Genomic DNA, 20,470 nt, shown 5'->3' with positions numbered 1-20,470 from the left:
CACTACGACACAACACTGCTAGTCCAAGCAAACAAGTAGTAAAGATCATGAGGGAAAAAAATCTCTTGATGGTGGGAAAAGAGGACAGTTGCCCCTGCCCTAACTACTGCCAACATAAAGACACTGATCTGCAACTATGTTTGGTCATGCAAAACGTTGTTGCTTGAGCCAAATATATGAGCTGCAAAAACTAAGGAAATAAAATTTCATCAGCTAGCATCAATAATATTCTCCCAAGTACTTTTTATTCCTCTCACTAGAGACAATCGACATGAGATGTAACCCATTCTATCAAAATCCCTATTCGCATGAGTATTTTTTTTAACCGATCACACTATAGATCTACTGTCTCTTTAAAATCACCTAGCAACAATTTGGTTATGCCGTATGTGCTGTGCATCAATTAAACAAGCATCCACGATACTGTTCTACAAATAATCTAATAATGCATTATTTCTTCCATGAGCCATTGAAAATGTTAGGTGTAAGTGGGCTGCTTTAGCAAGAGCCAATAGAATAGCAATATCCAAAGCAACGATCTTACATTGATAAGCATTTTACAAGTCCAGTAGTCTTTTCCAGATTAGGTATTTCCCACTGAAATTACACACTTTTCTTCCAAATACACATCTCCATCTTATCTACTATTAATTCATCCTCTTTTCAACAAAGGCTTGGCTTTTACGTCACGGGCTTCCTTGGCATGTTTTTTTTAGTCAACTTACCAAAATTAGTCGAAATGAGTAAAAACAGTTTTACTTTAGACTTGTTGATAAAACACAACGCAACATGAAAGTTCCTTCTGTTTTGGATATTCAACGCATCAAACTATACTTGTGCATCATTCAAACCTGGATGTCCAGCTCCTACCTGAAGCTCAACACAAGGCAGAGAGAATTCCTGTTATTTGCCAAGAGCAATAAATAAGACACAGTACAAACTTGACTCAATGACAAGAAACTCGAAGGGTTTGAACCCCAACTTTCACTGAATGCCAAGTCACATGGATTTACCATGGACACCAACCTCCCCATCAAGGAACACACTGCCAAAAACAAAGATGGTCTGGTACTAGCACTCTCTTCTTAAGAAACACTAACCATTCCTTCAAGAAAGCTACTTCAGAACTGATGTTCAAGCCCTTGTAGTCTTGCATCTGGATGGTGGGATTGCCCTACTCCATGGCTTCTCAGACTTAACATTAGGGGCATCTTCATGCTGCAGCATGTTTCAACAAAGGCCTGAAGAAATATGATCCCATCATCTAAATCATGATGGAACTCCCTGGCTTCCTTGGCCGGCACGCACCATCTTCAAAAGCTGCTGTATCACTGACAAAGCTAGCACAAACAACACCCCTGTTTAGCTTGCAGACATCTCTAGTAGATGTGAGCACACCTGAACCCAGGACACTATCATACTGCAGGCTAAGAAGTGTAAAAAATAAAAAAACATAGGCCTTTTCCATCTAAGCACCCAGGATCTGGAAGAATACCTATCTTCATCAGGATAGTCCCAACACTGCTCCAATTTTCGTTGACTTTATGCTCTGTCGCCATTTGGCTAGGTTAGTGCTATAGAAATAGTACATACATATATACATGAAAATGTCTATAAGTGAACATTAGGATGACGTTGTAACAATATGAAAAAAGGCTAACGACTTTACAGATTGGGTACTGAAATCAGAATAGAAAAACAATAGGCACGCGTGTGTTCCACTAACTATCAATCCAATAGAACTGAGATTTCCTGCCACAATATCGCCAAACTTCTGGTTGTGTTTTAAATATTACCGGGGTTTGCTTGGTAAAAGTAAGTCACTGCATTGCATCCAGAGGACAAACAATTTAAGAATAATAATATGAGTGAGAAGGATTTATCGACCGTTTCAAAAGACACGTTAAAGATGCAAAGATGGTGCTGAGTTTATATCAGAAATCCTCAGAAGTGCTTATACAGTAACAGACTGGAGAAAATCAGGAAAAGGTGCGATGGAGAAAACCATAAACTACAGAAATTGTAATAGTTTATTTGAATTTCCGTGAGATGACTATGAGAATCAAAACAAGCTGGTAGGTATTTAAGAAAACGACGGTAAATAAATTATTCAAAATTAAAACATAACCTATACAGTCAAAGGTGAAAGCAGGATTCAAACAATTCCAGGTTAGATGCAGGTGGACAGAAGTGGTGAATAATAATAAATTAGTTAGTGATATTGGCCTTAAAGGAGGGAGGAAAGTGTATCTATTTGATAGTCTTAGTAGTCCGTTTCCATGTATCTTTCATTTTATCACATTCCGTGGCACATGTGCCAGACCTAGAAAGATTTTAAAATCATATCTCTCAAAAATAAAATAGCAATTTTAAAATACTTTTGGATCATAGATTTCGTTTCACTGAATGTGTTGGTTGGACAACCAATTTTTGTGGTCTTCTGAGTACTAGCCGCGTTGATGGGCGTCACTGAAGGGCACAGAAGGAAGGGTAGGAAGGTGCCCTGGGCCCTACAGGAGACGAACCAGAGGCCCGCCCCTAATAGGTGACAGCACTAGACAGAGGACCCTGAGAGCAAGAGCCTTGACAATTCTGTGATAGTGCAGCCTGATGGTGGTGGATTCAAGGCTGGTATGCACAGGGGCCAGCAAATGGTTCTAGTGTGGAGAATCATCTGAATTTTCAGCCAAGCCATCAGGGGGCTATTCTGAGATGAAATGCAGAACGGATATTTTATTACAATGAATCTACAGTCCTAAACATTAGCTTTCCAATATTAAAGTTCACTGAACGCTCCATGTATTACATACAAATAAATCAGATATATTTGCACGTCTGGGATAGGATCAGAATGTCTTGCTTTTCTGACCAAGATACGATACTCTGAAATTCCTTTACAATACAATTAATCAGGTTAGCAGGGAGAAACTATTACTGTGTTCAAATTATATACTAAGCGTGTGTATTTATTAGGGGTCCCTTATCTGTAGCATAGTCTGTACTATTTTTAGGTCTAGCCTAAGACAGCGCATGAGCAGTCTGTTGCAAAACACATTGTTATCTTATAGTGGGCTTAGAGTCTGTCCATTGCTTAACATTATTTGGCTTCTTATTTGTTAGCTGCGTGGGCTTTCCTTCCTTTTCTTGTGTTCGTCCATCCCCTGATGTATGGATGAATTACTATGTCCTTCCAGTGCTCTCTTTTATAGGTGCTCGCTTTTTCTTTTTGTTTAAGCACTCTAGGAGAGTACTTGTGTTTTTTCGCTGTCTCCCTCATGTTTTTCTTGCCCCTGATGTGTTTAGCGTTTCTCTCAATTGTGGCTGAGATTAATTGAAGTACTCCATTCACTATAGATTGCTCTTCTTACTGAGTGGCCCTATGTGGGGCAGGCTAATGATGGGGGTCAGGATTAGTAATTAAGTCGTAGCTCACTGTTCTAGTTAAACAAGGTTGTGTGCAAACGGAGAGGACATCTACTAAACGTTTAAGCTGGACTGTCGATTTTGGAGCTGACTGAGAATGACTTGGATATGGACGCCCTGGGCCAGTGAGTAAAGAAACAGGGACAAGAATACGGACCAGAGTTATTACAATAGCGGAGGTTAATTCAAGCAATCCATCCATCCATCCATCCATAATACGCTTTGAGCTACTCAAGAAGAGACCACTCATAACTGCAAAAATATGTTAATGTTGACTCTCTATGTTCAGGTAATTATTTCTCTAGAAGAAAAGAACCAGGGGTTACCCATTCACTATCCACTGATACATTATCACCAAGGCCCTTACACTACTCTACAACTGAGGGAAGGGGCGCTCATTTTTGTTGAAGTATGATGATTTATCTTCCTGCAAAGCTCAATTAGTGTTAACAAAAATCTTCTCGCACAGGTGAATTTCTTGTTTTGCCACCAGGAGGACGTTGGCATCTACTGTCTCCCAATGGGTATTGCCGTTCCAACCTGCCCTCAAATTCCAGCTCGTCATCTCTCCTTCCAATGACAGGACCTCAAATGATCTCCCGTTGATCTTCTCTTGCTCAGTGTATTATGACTGACTCTAATGCATTATCACTGAGCCGCCCTCCCTGCCAAGGCATTTCAGAAGGGTAATTCACCACACCAATATCTCCACATTCTCCCTCAGGTCTTCCCCCTCCATTAGGCAGCAGGGAGGGGAGTGCTGTGGTAGAGCAGAGCCGACAATTGAATCCTTTCAAACACAGCAGGCTCTTTATACCCTCAGTACAGGTTCACACCCTCGTCTCCTCTTAAACAGAGCTTCATAAGGTGTCACACTCAAACTCACATCATGAAAATGGAGTCTGTGCCATGAAGTCAGATAAAGACAGACATCTGAGAGCCTGGCTTGCTACACCCTCCTCACCACTCTGGTTAAGATTTTTGCCCTGAAACTGAACTAATTTATGTGGAGTTTTTATCTGTAGTCTTTAGTAAATTAAAATTGCCCAAACATATGTTTTGCTGTACAGCTTAGTACCAAATAATTGTGGCACTAACGTATTCTTTCTGAACAAGTGCTTTGTACGCAATTATGTACGCATTTGTTTATTTGTTTTAAAAAGATATAAGTATTTGCAAATCTAATTTGACTAATTAATGTTTTTTGTGATGAGCTCCATTTACTTTATCATATAATCCAGCATATTACTATTTCCTCTGTCAAAAGGAATAGGTTAGAAATTTGTCCCGGAAACCTGAAACTTTTAACATGGTATTTTCTGTTAAATTTGTAATCTTTTCTGTGAACTTGTGTTTACGTTATCGATTGTGTTTGCTTATGAACACTTACCCCTAAATAACAACAAACCATATGAGGCAGACCACCACCATACACAAATCCAACAAAGTACAGATATACAACTTTGGTGGCTATCAATGCGGCCGTAGCAACATTATCCATACCATATTTTCCCCTAATCGCACAAATACAAACTAGAATCCCAGCATTTTGCCACACCTACGGCTACACCAAACAGGCCTACAATACATCTAATTATCAACAAAAATGGCTACTAATTACTCACAGGCAGACTGTGGCTTGCGATGGAATCCTTGAAACGTAGGTGAGAAGGTACCAAACCATGTGGTATTGTGCGGCAATAGCCATGGCAGAAAGCGTGCCATACTAATACAAAGAATATATGTGATCAGTTTGTGGAGGGGCTGGGCTTGTGCTGTGGACTGGCTTTAGAGTGTTACAAGATAGGGGCCACTTGGGCACTTTCCGGTCCAGGAGGTATTGCTGTGAGATCATCCAAATCCCTTCAACCCACAATGTGCATCTAATAGTACAGCAGCAGATATTGCTCAGACACCCCAGCAACTGTGCATGCATCACTTAGCAACACCCCTATTATTATATTAGTGCCCCCACACACAGCACTCTGGCACCCTCCATCTGACATCTTCTGAAACAAGTTTGGTAACTTTTGATTCGGGATCACAGGACGAATGGAGATGAAAGGTGCAAATACAGTAATGCCAAGATGTGAAGTCATAGGGTAAACTGTAGATGATAAATTAATTCAGACGGACCCAATATCTTCTTGCTCATGGGTTGTACATAGAGTCACTGTGGTGCTCGGAACTGTAGCAGTTGCCTTACCGCACACCACTTAAAAACAACTTTACTTCCCGAATGCTTTGGCTGAAAGAAATATATGAACTCAACATGAGCTCTGTGGTCAGAGGATAAGCTTTCCAAGTAACCACTTTTGGAGGTGCGACTAACGGACACACTTATGACTGCATGACCCGGGATTTGTAATCAGAGAAAAATGCATAACATTAACAATAAAACCCATATGTGCACACTGTAGGCTAAAAGTAACCGAATATGTTACTACTTAAAGATGCTGCCTTGAAATCTGTGAAATGTTAGTAGTTATGTTTTGGGGACAACTTAGTGTTTTTTGCACAGGTGCAGCCATGGAAATAAGACTATGCGCAGCAAATGTCGGGAGTCCCTGGGCAACAGACTACCTTTAACAAGCATTGGAAAAGCCTATAGGTCTCGGCAATGCCCAAGCTATTGGCCGTGTCAATGTGAATGTCTTTTAGCCACGTTGTCTAGCAGCAAGCACATCTGATGTTCAGCATGGCTGAAACTCACTGAACACCCAGAATCACAGGATGTTGAGCCGACGCAGAGTCTCTTCGTCGCCTCCCACCCTTCCCAAGTTGAGTTAATTGTCCTGCTCCTCCTCATTCAAAGTAGTGCAATGACATGGCCTGTGCTGGCCGCATCACAGCGCTTTTTTTTAAAGGACTGGAGGTAGGGACAGGTCAAGTAGGAGGGAATGGGGAGACAGGCTATTACGATGGGAGAGGGCAGAAGGAAGCAACAACAAAGGGGGAAAATAACTCAACTGAAGCAGGATCAGCTACAAAAATGAATGCATCAGTGTGGAATGTAACTGGTGAGCACTTAAAGAACTCCAATACCATCGGCTTGAGTTCACACTATGGCACGACAGAGTGAACCTACAAGTCCTATATATCCCCACAACCTGAAGGGGTCAGCCGATGTAACAATATATTGCTTTCAAACATCAGTCATATTTCGAAGAAGTTACAGGTGAAAACGTTGGCAGAAATGGCTGTTTTTTTCAACTCAATTTCAATATTTTCTATTTTCTTTTTTTTTCAAAACAAATTTTTGAGTCAGCAGGCAGAGTTACTACATTACTTACATGATATTTGTGGTAATATGTATTCAGCATTGAAACATCAAATCTGTCGACTTCTATTACAGCCGAGTAACATTTACAATAGAGTAACACAAACATAGTGAGCCTATAAACGCCAGCTCGCGACATTATAACCTTTTGTGCTATGTACCTTATAATGATCCATATACTATTCCCATTGAGCCAGTTCATATATGACTTAGTCCAATGTACAATTATCCTCCCGCGGATTCCATTATTACGGAGCCTCCACATCTGCAGTTTGAGGGGGAGGGGGGGCTCAAAATAAAGAGCTATATGGTCAGCTCATCGTTTCAAAATTTTTGGGTGCTTCTGCGGGCAACTCTGTGCCTTGAATATAGGTTGCTCCTGGTCCATACAAAAATCAAGACCTGCCTTCCAGGCTCCCAGCCTGGGTGGAACCTGGGCCTTCCATGCTTTAGCTATGTCCCTTTTCGCCAATGTGAAGCCTAGGAATAATAAATGCCTTTTCATAACAATCTGTGATGTGCAATAGAACACGCTTTGGCGATAGGGGTGTAACCCACCCCAACACCTCAGAAAGGCAGGACATGACTCCCCTCCTGAATTTATTGAGTGCAGCGCATTGCCAAATTGTGGGTATGAAAGTGCCCTCTACACTACCACAGCGCAGGCGGGAATCAGTCGCAGCCTCCACAGCCTGTGCCGGGTAAAATAAGCACAGTGCAAATATTTGAATTGTATAAGTTTTAAGCGAGAAGCTATTGCCGTGGGTTTCGATCTCCTCCGTCCAATCGTCATTGTCAAGGGGGCCGAGATCTGCCTGCCATTTCTCCCGGAGTGAGTCTAATGTGGTGGAAAGATTTGTCACCAGGGATTGGTATATCTTTGTAATCTTATGGTCTTCCAGGTCGCCCATGTATACCTTGGCCTATATTAGGTTAAACCCAAGTAGGGACTCCAAGTGCATGATATATGGAGATAGAGTGTGACAAATGTGCAAATATTTATAAAATTGTCAGTGTGGCATATCGAATTCCTTCCTGAGCTCCTGAAAGGATTTAAGGGTGGTTCCCCGCATAACAATTCCCTGAGTAGAAATGCCAATGGAATCCCAGCCTCGGAACTCAGACAAAGTGGACAACTGAGGTAAAAAGGGGACACTGCCATAGGAGTGTCTCTCCTGTCAGCCGGCCACACCACCCCATTCTGTGCAATGAGTGTTTCCATCTCCAAATACTATGCGTGCGGTGGGCGGGAGAAGTCGAAGCTCCCTTAGTTTATATAAGAGTAAGTGGGGTACAGCATCGCCCATTAATCACTGTTTCAAGCGATATGCTGGGTCACCTCTACTCTTGTACCACCATTCATTCAGAACCAGGAGCTGGGAAGCTGCATAGTACTATTGAACATCAGGGGTCGCTATCCCCCCCAAGTAAATGGACAGAGTGCAAATAATATTTTCTATTTTCAACTGTTAGTTTCTATAAACAAGCATTTGCAATGCAATAGGTCTTGCATTTGCAAGAATTTAAGCTAATGGCATTGTAAATGACAATGCCTTTTATTTATCGGTTTTGCTAATTAACATATAAATAAAAGGCACAAGACAGAAGTGGCTCAGCACACAACTGAAATACAGATATAGCGGACAGAATTATTCGTCACAATCAATAAACAAATAAATGTGTAATGTATCCCCAAAGATTCACGATAAACTTCGAAGTCTTGAAGATGAGTTTCTCTTTATTTTGTAGTTCAGATTTTTCATTTAAAATTACAGCTGGGGGTCGCGTAACTTCCGATAACGAACGAGACTCCTCCATGCTAACTAGTTACGCGACCCCCAGCTGTAATTTTAAATGAAAAATCTGAACTACCAAATAAAGAGAAACTCATCTTCAAGACTTCGAAGTTTATCGTGAATCTTTGGGGATACATTACACATTTATTTGTTTATTGATTGTGACGAATAATTCTGTCCGCTATATCTGTATTTCAGTTGTGTGCTGAGCCACTTCTGTCTTGTGCATTCTTTGGGTGATACCAAATATTAGGGGCGCATGAAGGTCACGTCCCTGGCTTCTTGCACCACATCTTTGTTTATCTATAATACTGTATCACATTTTCTTGATTGGTGCAGTCTTTTCGAGTGCCCTGATCTTCTTATCTCTTCCATATCATATAAATAAAAGGCATTGTCATTTACAATGCCAATAGCTCTTACTTGTAAAGGCGACACCCATTCAAAGAAGCGTTCGCCATTGTCCGGTGCTGCTCAAAAAGTGAATGCACTGCAGGGCGAGCTGAAGGTTGCAGGAAAGCATATTGTACCGGCAGTAGAAGAAACTCATTAAAGAAAATAGTGCTTACAGACTAAAAAAGACGTGCTGTGTAACTATCGAAGTAAAAGGGCCAGTCCTCATGGGAGGTTACAAATGAAGACAAGGCGGTACTAAGGAGGGACTAACAAGCCTATTAACTAATCAGAAGCCAGCATGAACCCTGGGTACCTATAGAATCCTCAGGGTGTTGGAAAAAAAGGGAGCACATTTGAAGAGGATACCTTATGGGGACAAAAAGATACAGGGGCCTAAGAGCAAACTACCCCAAATAGCCCCAAAAACGTTTCGCACGGGGGGAATGGCCTAGAAGCTAAAGGGTTAATATATTGTTTAAAAGTGTGTTTATCAACATGTTTTGGTTAGACCACATTTTAGTAAAATTGCCATATTGCTTAAATGCATGCTATTTCTCTCTCTGAGTCTTTGCTCCTGTATTTAACTTCCCATCAGGTCCCTCTCCTGCATCCACTTCTCCCATTAGGTCCCTCTGTGTTTCTTCTCTCCTCACAGTTTCGCAGAACAAGAAACAGAATGATTTCATACATTATTTTTCCTAAACATGCATGTATTGTGAATTGACTTTATAGTGCTGCAAAGCGCCCAAGGTTTCTTTTGCTGTAGTTTCGCTGCTGGGTTAGCACTCAGGTACTGCAGTATATCTCATTGTTTAGAAAGGTCGCATTTTAGCTGAACGTCCTACGACGATATGTTGCGGAGGTCGCTCAAAGCCTATTCAGAAATGGGATGGTTAGTGTTAGAAGCCTAAATGTAAAGTAACAACCTCTGATTTGTTCAATATTGGTTACTTTTAGTTATACCATGCTGAATCTGTACACCTTTATCTAATTTCAAATGCAAGAATTGCGTATAAGAACCCGCTGTTTTTTGGGGTGAGCGAGAGACATTTCCTTTTCTACTAGGGATGCTACCAGATTACTTATGAATTTGCTGCTCATTTGAGACTTTGAATGATTTAAAAACTATTCTGTAGAACTCTGCAATTCCGAGCCTTCCTGGTATTTATTCTGTAGAGCTTGATTTCTGAGATTTTCGTAATTGAACCTTTTAACTTTTCCCCGATCTATAACTCAGTTATTGAGGGGTCTTTATGACTTATTATGTTACTCTGCTAAACTGATGTTGGGTAGGGTGTTCTCTCATGCTAGACGAACCCAGAGGAGGTACCTTATGAGGTAACTGATATTTTGAAATTTCAAGATTATTGGGGTACAGTCAGGATTATTACAGTACGGGGTTTAGCTCTCACACCTTTAATAAATACCTGCTTTTACTAGAAGAGAAAGAAAACATTTACGGACGAAATGGTGAACTATCCCTTTAATTGACTCGAGTACCTATGAAGTACCTACCATTGATTGCCAAAATACCATCATACCTTTTCCACAAGTTTAGTGTTTGGTAAACAAAGAAAAACATACGCTCATGGCCATAATGACTACATTGTATGATTAAAAAGGGGATGGGGAAAAAAACACCCTGTGGCTTAATCTGACTTACCACTTCATTTCTCTCATCCACGTCATCAAACATCGACTGAGAAGTGCTCCGGTCTTCCTCCTGCTTGATCAGTGCCTCATACTGATCACTGACAATGAAGGATGGGTAGTAGCGATCCTTAAGAGTTTCGTAAACATCACTCTGAATTTTGTTGAATACCTCTATGCCTTTATTGCCTACAAGACTTTGCTGAATTTCTTTGTAGAGAGATTTTTCCACAGGAATTTCTCGACTTTCCACAAAGTAGTTCTGGTAGATTTCTCCAACTAGCTGAGGTATTTCATTCTGGTTGACAAATGGAAATGAAGCAATTAAAGTTGTTAGTCCAATGAACAGTATTTGCATTGTGTCTAATCCAGGCATTTGTAATGAAGTGCCCTATTGTGAATCAGACTAATACAACTCTTAATGGGGCACAGAACTGTACAGAAAATAAGTAAATGAGTGCGAGTAGAAATAATAAACGAAAATTAAAATAGGTCAAGCATTTATTATTACTCAATAACTCGTTCTGAACGGAAGCCAAAAACAAGCATTCAATTTAAAGCACATTATTGCCAGCGACTAACACACAAAAATAGAATTTATTTCAATACACAAACTAAGATCACCTGATTCTTTGGATCGAGGATAGGCACACACCATCTCTCACTTTTGGTGTCTCCTTTCATTTCTAAACCCCTCATTTCTGTTGTTACCAACATATTCTAAACGTGAAATTGCTCTCCCTCCCTCGCAGCTCCACCATTAAGTGAGGCCTTCCCCAAGCCCCTGCACTCTTGAGTGTTGGTGTTTGAGGCCCTCCTCCACCCACAGGTTTCACCTGCGCCTCATCCCTGGTGGTCCAGTGGACCTCCGTCTCCATTCTCTTGCTCTGCTTTTTCTCTCCTTTTTCACTCGTTTTTTCCCTCACTTCTATCTCCCCCTTCACTCTCCTTCTGGGTCTTTCCTCCATTTTCTGTCGTTTTCCCCTCATTTCAAGCTCCCCCTTCACTCTCCTTCTGTGTCTTTCCTCCGTTTTTCACTCGTTTTTTACCCTCATCTCAATCACCCCCTTTCACTCTCCTGTGTCCTCTGTGTCTTTCCTCCACTCTTTCTTGCACTTTTGCTGCCTTATTTGCACTTTTCTCTCTCTTTTTGCCATTTTCCTTTTGCCTTTTTCAGCCTGTTTTTCCCCACCGCTGCTGCCCCCGCAGCCCCTCCTACCCCAGCACGAGCAGTGCGACAGGCCCAATCCAGCTCCCCTCCCCGCTCCCGCCTCCCAGCTGTCCAGCCCTCCCCCTACTAAATGGCAGCCACCAGGGCGCCAAAGGCAAGCTCGTCTGCCCCAGTCCACGACCCAACTGCGACCAGCGCCAGGAACCCTGGATCTCTGCACCGCCAACGCGGCAATCCACGCTCTCAACCCAGGCCGCAACAACAACTGCAAGCTAGCATCACCAGCTGACACCCACGGACCCTTCAGCTGTCACCGCTGCTGGCACACCTGCAGCACCGCCAAGACCACAGACCCAGCACAATCCGCCCGCAACACCACAACCGAACCGAAGACCCTGCAATGCATCCTCCTCAACGACCGATCCCTCCACAAACACGCCACTGAAATCTGGGACCTCCTCGACAGCACTACCCCGAACGTAGCCTTCTTTACAGAAACCTGGACCAACATTACCTCGGGACCGGACATCGCCATTGCCATTCCCCAAGGATACAAGATCTCCAGGAAGGACCGCCCCACCCGCCCGGGAGGAGGAATCTCCTTCGTCCACAAATTCACCCTCCGCCTGAGCACACTCCCCGATGAGCCCACAGACCTTCACTTCAAGATACTGGCCAGCCCTACCTCCACCCTCCAAGGAACCCTCATCTACCGACCCTCTGGACCCTCTGGACCCCGCAGACTTTTCGCCAACTCCATCACGGACATCATCACCCCGCATGCCATTGCGTCCACCAACTACACCCTACTGGGAGACCTCAACTTCCACCTCGACAACCAACTGGTCCCCAGCACGACATCCCTCCTGGACAACCTCCACAACATTGGACTCTGCCAGATCGTGACCGAACCCACGCACTCTGGAGGACACACCCTCGACCCCCTCTTCACAACAGAAAACTCCATCACCTTCAGCCACACCACCGAACACCCATGGACTGACCATCGATGCGTCCACTTCACCATCAGAACACCCATCATCCACAGACACCAGCACCTGCTCCCACGAAGAAACTGGACCAGAATCACAGACGACCAGCTAATCTCATCACTTAGCAACTCCACCCCAACCATCGCGGAAAACGACGACGCCAACACCGCAGCCCGAACCATGCACAGATGGATCTCCGACATCGCCAACACCATAGCCCCCCTTAAGAAAAACAACAACACCCACGCCAAGAAAGCTAGATGGTTACCACCGAACTTCGAGAGTCCAGACGCACTTGCCGCCGCCTTGAAAAGGCCTGGAGGAACACAAAATCCACAGAAGCCCACAACAACTTCAGAGCCGCCACCAACGCCCACCACCAACTCATCAGAAAAACGAGGAAAAAAGCGATTGAAGACAGAATCTCCAATCATGCACACAACAGCAAAGAACTCTTCAACATCATCAAGGAGATCGCCCAACTCACCAGCGAGTCCACCGACATCGCTCCCTCACAAGACCGGTGCGACAAACTCAGCACATTTTCCTCCACTAAATCTAGAGCATCTACGACCACTTCGACGAAGACAACCAACACACTGAACCCTCACCAACCACCCCCGACACCCTGAAGCCAGCGATTGACAACTGGACAGCCCTCATCACCGAAGACACACTGAAGACGATGAAGTCAATCCACTCCGGGGCCCCCACGGACCCCTGACCCCACCACATTTTCAACAGAGCCACGGACACCATCGTACCCATGCTCTGCCACATCATCAACCGCTCCCTGGCAACCGCCTCGTTCCCTGACGACTGGAAACACGCTGAGATCAACCCCCTCCTGAAGAAACCCTCGGCGGACCCCACCGACCTAAAAAACTACAGACCCATCTCCCTGCTCCCGTTCCCAGCGAAAGTCATCGAGAAAGCCATCAACAGCCAACTCGCCACATTTATCGAAGAGCACAACATCTTCGACTCCTCCCAATCCGGCTTCAGAAAAAAACCACAGTACGGAAACCGCCCTCCTCGCCGCAACAGACGACATCCGTACCTTACTGGACAAAGGAGAAATAGCAGGCCTTATCCTCCTCGACCTCTCAGCGGCGTTCGACACAGTTTCTCACCGCACCCTAATACGCAGACTCCATGACGCAGGGATCCAAGACAAGGCTCTCGAATGGATCGCTCCTTGCTCTCCGGCAGAACGCAGCGTGTCAGACTCCCCCCCCCCCCCCTTTCCTCTCGGACCCTACACCTTCCACCTGCAGAGTCCCTCAGGGGTCCTCCCTCAGCCCTAAGCTCTTCAACGTCTACATGGCTCCGCTCACCGCCATCGTCAGAACCTACGGACTCAACATTGTGTCATACGCAGACAACATCGTCAGAACCTACAGACTCAACATTGTGTCATACGCAGACGACATCCAACTCATCCTCAGCCTATCCAATGAACCCAACACCGCCAGACACAACTTTCGAGAAGGCATGGAAGCCGTCGCCAAATGGATGAAAAACAGCTGCCTGCAACTAAACACCAACAAAACGGAAGTACTCATCATGGGCCCAAACCCAGATGCCTGGAACGACACCTGGTGGCCCCCCGCACTCGGAAGCCCGCCCACCCCCACGGACCACGCATGGGAATCATCCTGGACTCAGAGCTCAAAATGAACCACCAGATCAACTCCGTCTCGTCCTCCTGCTTCCACACCCTCCGCCTCCTACGTAAGACCTTAAAATGGATCCCCCTTGAACACAGAAAGACCGTCACTCACATCCTGGTCATCAGCAGGCTCGACTACGGCAACGCACTCTATGCCGGAATAAACAAAAACCTCACCCGCAAGCTACAGAACGTCCAAAACGCCACCGCAAGACTGGTCCTCAACCTGCCAAGACACTGCCACATCTCCCAGCACCTGCGCACACTCCACTGGCTCCCCATCGAAGCTAGAGTTACCTTCAAGATGCTAACCCACGCTCACAAGGCCCTCCACGACACCGAACCAGCATACCTGAATAGCCGGCTCAAATTCCACGCACCCCAAAGGACCCTATGATCAGCCCAGCTCTCCTACGCCATGGTCCCCCACACCAGAAAGACCAGATCTGGAGGTCGCTCCTCCTTCCGCGCGGCCAGAGCCTGAAACGACCACCTGCTCCACCTCAGACAGATAACATCGCTCCCCATCTTCGCAAAAAACCTCAAAACCTGGCTCTTCGACCTGGCTCTTTGACAGACCCCCCTCCTTGAGGGACTGGAACCTGCGAACCCTCCCCCCCCCCCCACACACCTGCCAGCACCTTGAGACCCTTACAGGTGAGTAGTCACGCTTAACAAACACCTGATTTGATTTGATTTCCAACACACAAAATCAAAATCAAACGGTTCCTCTGCATGTGTTCCCGTTTATTCAAAAACAACAACAAAAATTTGCAAATTAGCAACAGAGCCTAAACGTCTGACAACCCTTCACAAATCAACAACAATAGGATGCTTAAAAAGTGAGTGGAAGCAACATGAGGGCTTCAATTAACACACTTAACAATGGAAAACATGTGGATTGGTAAAGAGAGAGTTATGTTAAAAAATCTTATAAAGTGCTCGAATGCCCTGAGAGGTGTCTTGGTGCTAGCTGAGTGATGAGACCAGGTGAGGAATGGAGAACCAATCCTGGGAAAAAGCCAGGTTTTCAAGGCCTTTCTGAATGACGAGATTTGAGTGAGATTTGATAAAGGGTGGAAGTTTATTCCACGCCTTAGATGCCTCTAAATTCTAAAACAAAGCTTCCGCCTCCCCACCTCGCATATCTGAACCTGGGGATAACAAGAAGTATGACAGCGGAGGAATGAAGAGAAAGGCCTTGTGCATACCAGGAAAAGTTCATACTCAGAAAATTGGACCTGTCCCTTACAAGGCTTTGAAAACTGTACAACAGGCCTTGAAGGTGACTCTTTCTCTCACAGGTAGTCAATTAAGTTGAGTAATAAGTTTAGAACTCCCCTCATTTCCGCTTCCTAGAGGCCTATTAAAACACCATAGGTGTCCGGCCGCACTGCACTAGAGGGTAACGCGCCAACCTGCTAGGTCGCTATTTGTTTTAAAAGCTAATGTTATGTGTGGCATTGTGTTTTTCTTAAAGATTGTTTTTTAAACTGCTGCTTCTTTACGTTTCCCCGCATTTCTTGGCACTGTTAACGAGGCTTACCGGCACTCAGTTGTTCTTCTGCCATTGCTCGCTGCTCGCTACTCCAGGTCCAGACACTGTAGGTTGCCGATCGCGGCAGAGGGACGTGGCTCCTCCCCCCGCCCCTCATTTCTGCTTCCTGGGGGCATATTAAAACATCATAGGTGCCCGGCCACGCAGCGGACGCGCGCAGCGGGCACGCCAAAGGCAAGCCCGTCTGAGCCCGTCTGCGCCGGTCTGTCGCCGGACGCCGGACATGCTGCCAGTTCGGTTGGAATTAGGTATGCTTATTCCCTGTCTGAGTTGCTCGCGATTAGGAGGTGCGCAACGGAGTGCTTACAACCACGGCTACATGGTTTAGAGGGCCCTTTTGGGTGTATATGCTGTGGTTTTGCTTCTCTGGTCCCGACCAGACCCAGCAACCCCCTTCCCTGTACTTTTGCGACGGTCTTTCTGCTCAATTGTCGCCCATTAGCCAAGCACTTTGCTGATGTTAATTACCTCCTGGAAGACAAATCTCCTGATGTCCTATTCCTTACTGAGACTTGGCTCTTAGAAGACATGGTGACGGAGCAAACACTTGCTTTCCCGGAGGGTTATACGATTCACACCCTTAATAGATCTAAGAGAGGTGGAGGCATTGAGGTCATCCTTAAAACTGGGTTCCCATGTACTTTCGTTAAGCAGGCTGTTACCGACTGCGAATGCGCCTTTTTTAAAATCACTCTCAATTCCAATTATACAATGTCAGGTCTATTGATTTACCGTCCCCCGTGTCCGTCCAGAGGGTTCAGAGATGCTCTTTCCGAGCTAGTCAGCACTCTGGCGGTTAATGCCTCTAACTTTTCTGTTATAGGCGACCTTAATTTACATCTAGAAAACCTCTCCGATCCTGATGTGCTATCTTTCCTGGCTGACCTTGCTGAGTGTCAGCTCGAGCAACGGGTCTCAGGCTCCACGCCTTCAGCTGGCCATCTACTTGACCCTGTTTTTACAAACATACCCTCCCTTGTGGTTCAACCCCCCGTTCCAATGGACTGGTCTGATCACTATCTAGTTTCCATGGTGATTCATGATTTTTTACCAACGCGCAATTTAGTAAACACCTCGTCTTTTATGCGCCCTTGGCATAAATTGAATTGGGAACATTTTCAAAGCCATCTCGCTGCCACCTCCCCAGTTGTTCCGGCTGACCCTAACGAGGCCCACTCGATTTTTTCCAATTGGATCACTCGGCCTTTGGACGTCTTTATTCCTGCTAAGCTGTCCATGAATCAGCATAACAAATCTAACCCCTGGTATAATGCTAAACTAGCTGTCTTACGTAAGACCTGTAAGAAGCTGGAGAGAACCTGGAGACGGGACTTTGATCCTACATCCAAGGTTCTCTACCGCGCTTCCGTTAAGCGATACCACAGGGCCCTTCATGTTGAGCGTGCCACATTCTACGCTGAGCAGATTATCGGGAGTTCCAATCCGTCTAAGAGTATTTTTTTTATAGTGACGGAGCTTAAAACACAGATGGACGCTGCAAGTTCAGTGATTACCTCCGACTTGCAATGTGATGAACTGGCCAATTGTTTTGTTAAGAAGGTCGAGGATATTTATAAAAGCTTTCCTATGGTCCCTATAGGCCCTCTCGAGACCTCTTGCGACCTCATTGATGGTGTCCTTGAGGTTTTTCCCCCTATCACTCAAGAGGTTTTACTGACACTTTGCTCCAAGGTGAAGTCGGGCTCTCCTGCTGACCCTTTGAAGCCTGACCAATTTCAAAAAATCCTACCTACCACCATACACCTTTTGGAAATGGTGATTAATGGGTCCTTGAGCGCAGCGGTTGTGCCCAGGGCTTGGAAGCAGGCCAGGGTAATACCGCTGCTCAAGAAACATTCTTTAGACCCCCAAAAACCCGAAAGTTTTCGACCCATTTCCCTGTTACCTTGGATTGCGAAGATCACAGAGGCCTACATTAATTCCCTTCTCACGGAATTTCTTACTGTAAATCAGAGGCATGACCCCTCTCAAAACGGGTTACGGCCTGGCCACAGCACTGAGTCAGTGCTCCTGGCCGTGACTGAACATCTGTGGATGGCTTTAGACGTGGGACAGACGTCGGCACTGATCCTTTTGGGATCTCAGTGCCGCGTTTGACACGGTGTCTCATGTCATTTTGCAGAATCGTCTGTCTGAGGCTGGAGTCCCTGGTTCAGCTCTTAAGTGGCTGTCCTCTTTCCTCGCTGATAGGAAGTTTCAGGTGGTTGCCTCCCCTTTTGCTTCTGGTACTTTTCCTATAGGCCAAGGCATCCCACGAGGCTCTTCCCTGAGCCCTCTGCTCTTTAATCTTTATGTTCAACCTCTGGCGGGTGTAAACAGGAGCAGAGGGCTGACCATGGTCTCTTATGCCGACGATACTCAGTTGGTGGTGGCTCTCTCGAGTGACCCCGAGTAGGACAGCAGGAAATTTCAGGGCGACCTCTCGGTGGTTGCCGAGTGGATAACCGCCAACTGTCTCCAACTGAATACCAACAAGTCAGAAGTGTTGTTGGTGGGAGGGAACCATGATTGTTGGAGCGAGCTTTGGTGGCCCAAGAGCTTAGGTACGGCTCCCATCCCTAAGCCTGTAGTGAAGAACCTGGGGGTCTGGATGGACAACTCACTTAATTTTCAGATTCAGACAAAAAAGGTGGCGGGAACATGTTTCGGTTTGTTGCGCGGGCTCAAACCCATCCTGGCCTTCTTCGATGCTACGACCAGGCAGATCATTATTCAGGCCTTGATCTGGTCTAGGCTCGACTATGCTTGCTCGCTGTATTTGGGAGATAATAAATCTGAAATACAGAGGCTACAGAGAGTCCAGAACGCCGCCGCAAAATCTCTTCTGGGCTTGCGCAGAACGTGCACAGTGACCAGTGCCATCCGTCGCCTCCATTGGCTGCCTGTTGCCAGGCGAATTGAGTTTAAGGCACTGTGTATTGCCTTTAAAATTTTGAAATTGGCATCCCCACAAATTCTGTCTGGTCTTCTTTTACCTTACACTCCTACACGATCGCTTCGATCCATGGGACAATGTCTGGTAGTGATCCCCCGGGTGAGAAGAGTCCGTGCCGGTGGGTGCTCTTTTTGTAATAGAGCTGCCATTCTGTGGAACTATTTGCCGGCCCACATTTCTTGGGCTTACTAACTATCTTCACTTTAGGAAAGCCATTAAGACATTTTTGTTTCCTCCCTTGTAGGCCTCCTGAGCTTTTGTGCATGCTACTCTCTTGCTAATTAGCACCGGTACGCCTCTTAGCTGGGGCAGCTGTTGCGCTTTACAAAACTCTTAACATAACATAACATAACAGGAGTAGAGTGATATTTCCATACGTTATACAATAGCCGAGCAGCAGCGTTTTCCAAGGTCTGTAGTTTGTTTAGGACCTGTTGATGAGCATTAAGACAAAGCCCATTGCAAATTTCAATCTTTGATAGCACCAATGAAGACACCACCGTTTTACGAAAGTGCTCTGGTAGAAAGGGAAGAATTTTCCTGATCATTTTCAGGACAAGAAAGGCAGCGGAAGACACTGACTTAGATTATTCACAGTAAGACAGTTTGTTGTTCACCAGAACTCCCGAGTTCTTGACACAGTTTACTGGCGTCGGAAGATGGCCAAGCTTGGCTGCTCACCAATTAGAGGTCCAGAATGACGTCTGGGATCCGAACAGCAGTACCTTGGTTTTAGAGGAGTTGAACTTAAGACAGTTGCTTGCCATCCATTGCCAAACTGACTTCATGCAGTGTCAGAAGTGCTGTGCCACACCTGTATCCTCTGCTGCTAAGGGCACCCTCCTTGTGTATCATCCACATATGCCGTCAGTGCAAAATCGAGGGAAATCCTGATCTCTTCAGCAGCTTAAATGAGAGCGGTCTCTGTACTGTGACTGGCATGAAAACCAAATTGAGTACAGTCTAGCAAGTTGTTCGTAATGATGTGTGTATCCAGTTGAGAGTTTAGCACCTTTTCCAGAATTCTGGCAGGTAGTGGGAGGCAAGAGATAGGCCGATAATTATTGAGCTCACCCGGATCTACATTCTGTGATTTTGGGCAAATCACTTCATCTCTCATAAAAGCGTAGGTGTCGGTGATTAAGTGCTGGAGTTGAGCAATGAAAAACCACCGGCTCAAATTAAGCACTGTATAGAAGTAGCTGTGAAAGAAGGCGTCTTTATCAACTCTGCCAAACAGTTTTTTTTCATTTGGCCGAGCAGTGGGAGAGTCCAGGGTGAGGTGAATTTCAACATTCCTACATCCGCAGATCCATTTACACTATGAACCATGGGCATAATCGACATATCCTGTGGAGGGGGTGGGGAGAGGGAGAGGCTATGGATTAGAGCACTGAAATGCTGAGAGCAGCAGACTTACACTAAAGTTTATGTAGCCCGCTGACATTCCATTGTTAGAAATGCAATGATCAAAATTAAAATGTAATAATTATGCAATTTTACCCAAGGAGAGGGGCATTCTGATGTAGTTATTGGCCGGAGTGGAATCAGAGGACGTAAAGTGAGGCCAAGAACA

At 45.3% G+C, this 20,470-nt stretch overlaps 1 protein-coding gene across 1 annotated transcript in view; it reads right to left on the bottom strand.

Moving 5' to 3' along the window:
* Window positions 1–20,470, bottom strand: part of SNX25 (sorting nexin 25) — an 880,463-nt gene that overhangs the window by 175,679 nt on the left and 684,314 nt on the right. Inside the window, exon 9 of the mRNA XM_085641936.1 lies at window positions 10,559–10,843. Coding sequence (XP_085498062.1) covers window positions 10,559–10,843 — 285 coding nt within the window. The remainder of the gene's footprint in view (window positions 1–10,558; window positions 10,844–20,470) is intronic.

The sequence above is a fragment of the Triturus cristatus genome, chromosome 2_2 (genome assembly GCF_964204655.1).
Source record: "Triturus cristatus chromosome 2_2, aTriCri1.1, whole genome shotgun sequence".
Lineage (NCBI taxonomy): Eukaryota > Metazoa > Chordata > Amphibia > Caudata > Salamandridae > Triturus > Triturus cristatus.
The sequence above is the reverse complement of the archived record's forward strand: the minus strand, read 5'-3'. Positions and strand labels throughout refer to the sequence as shown.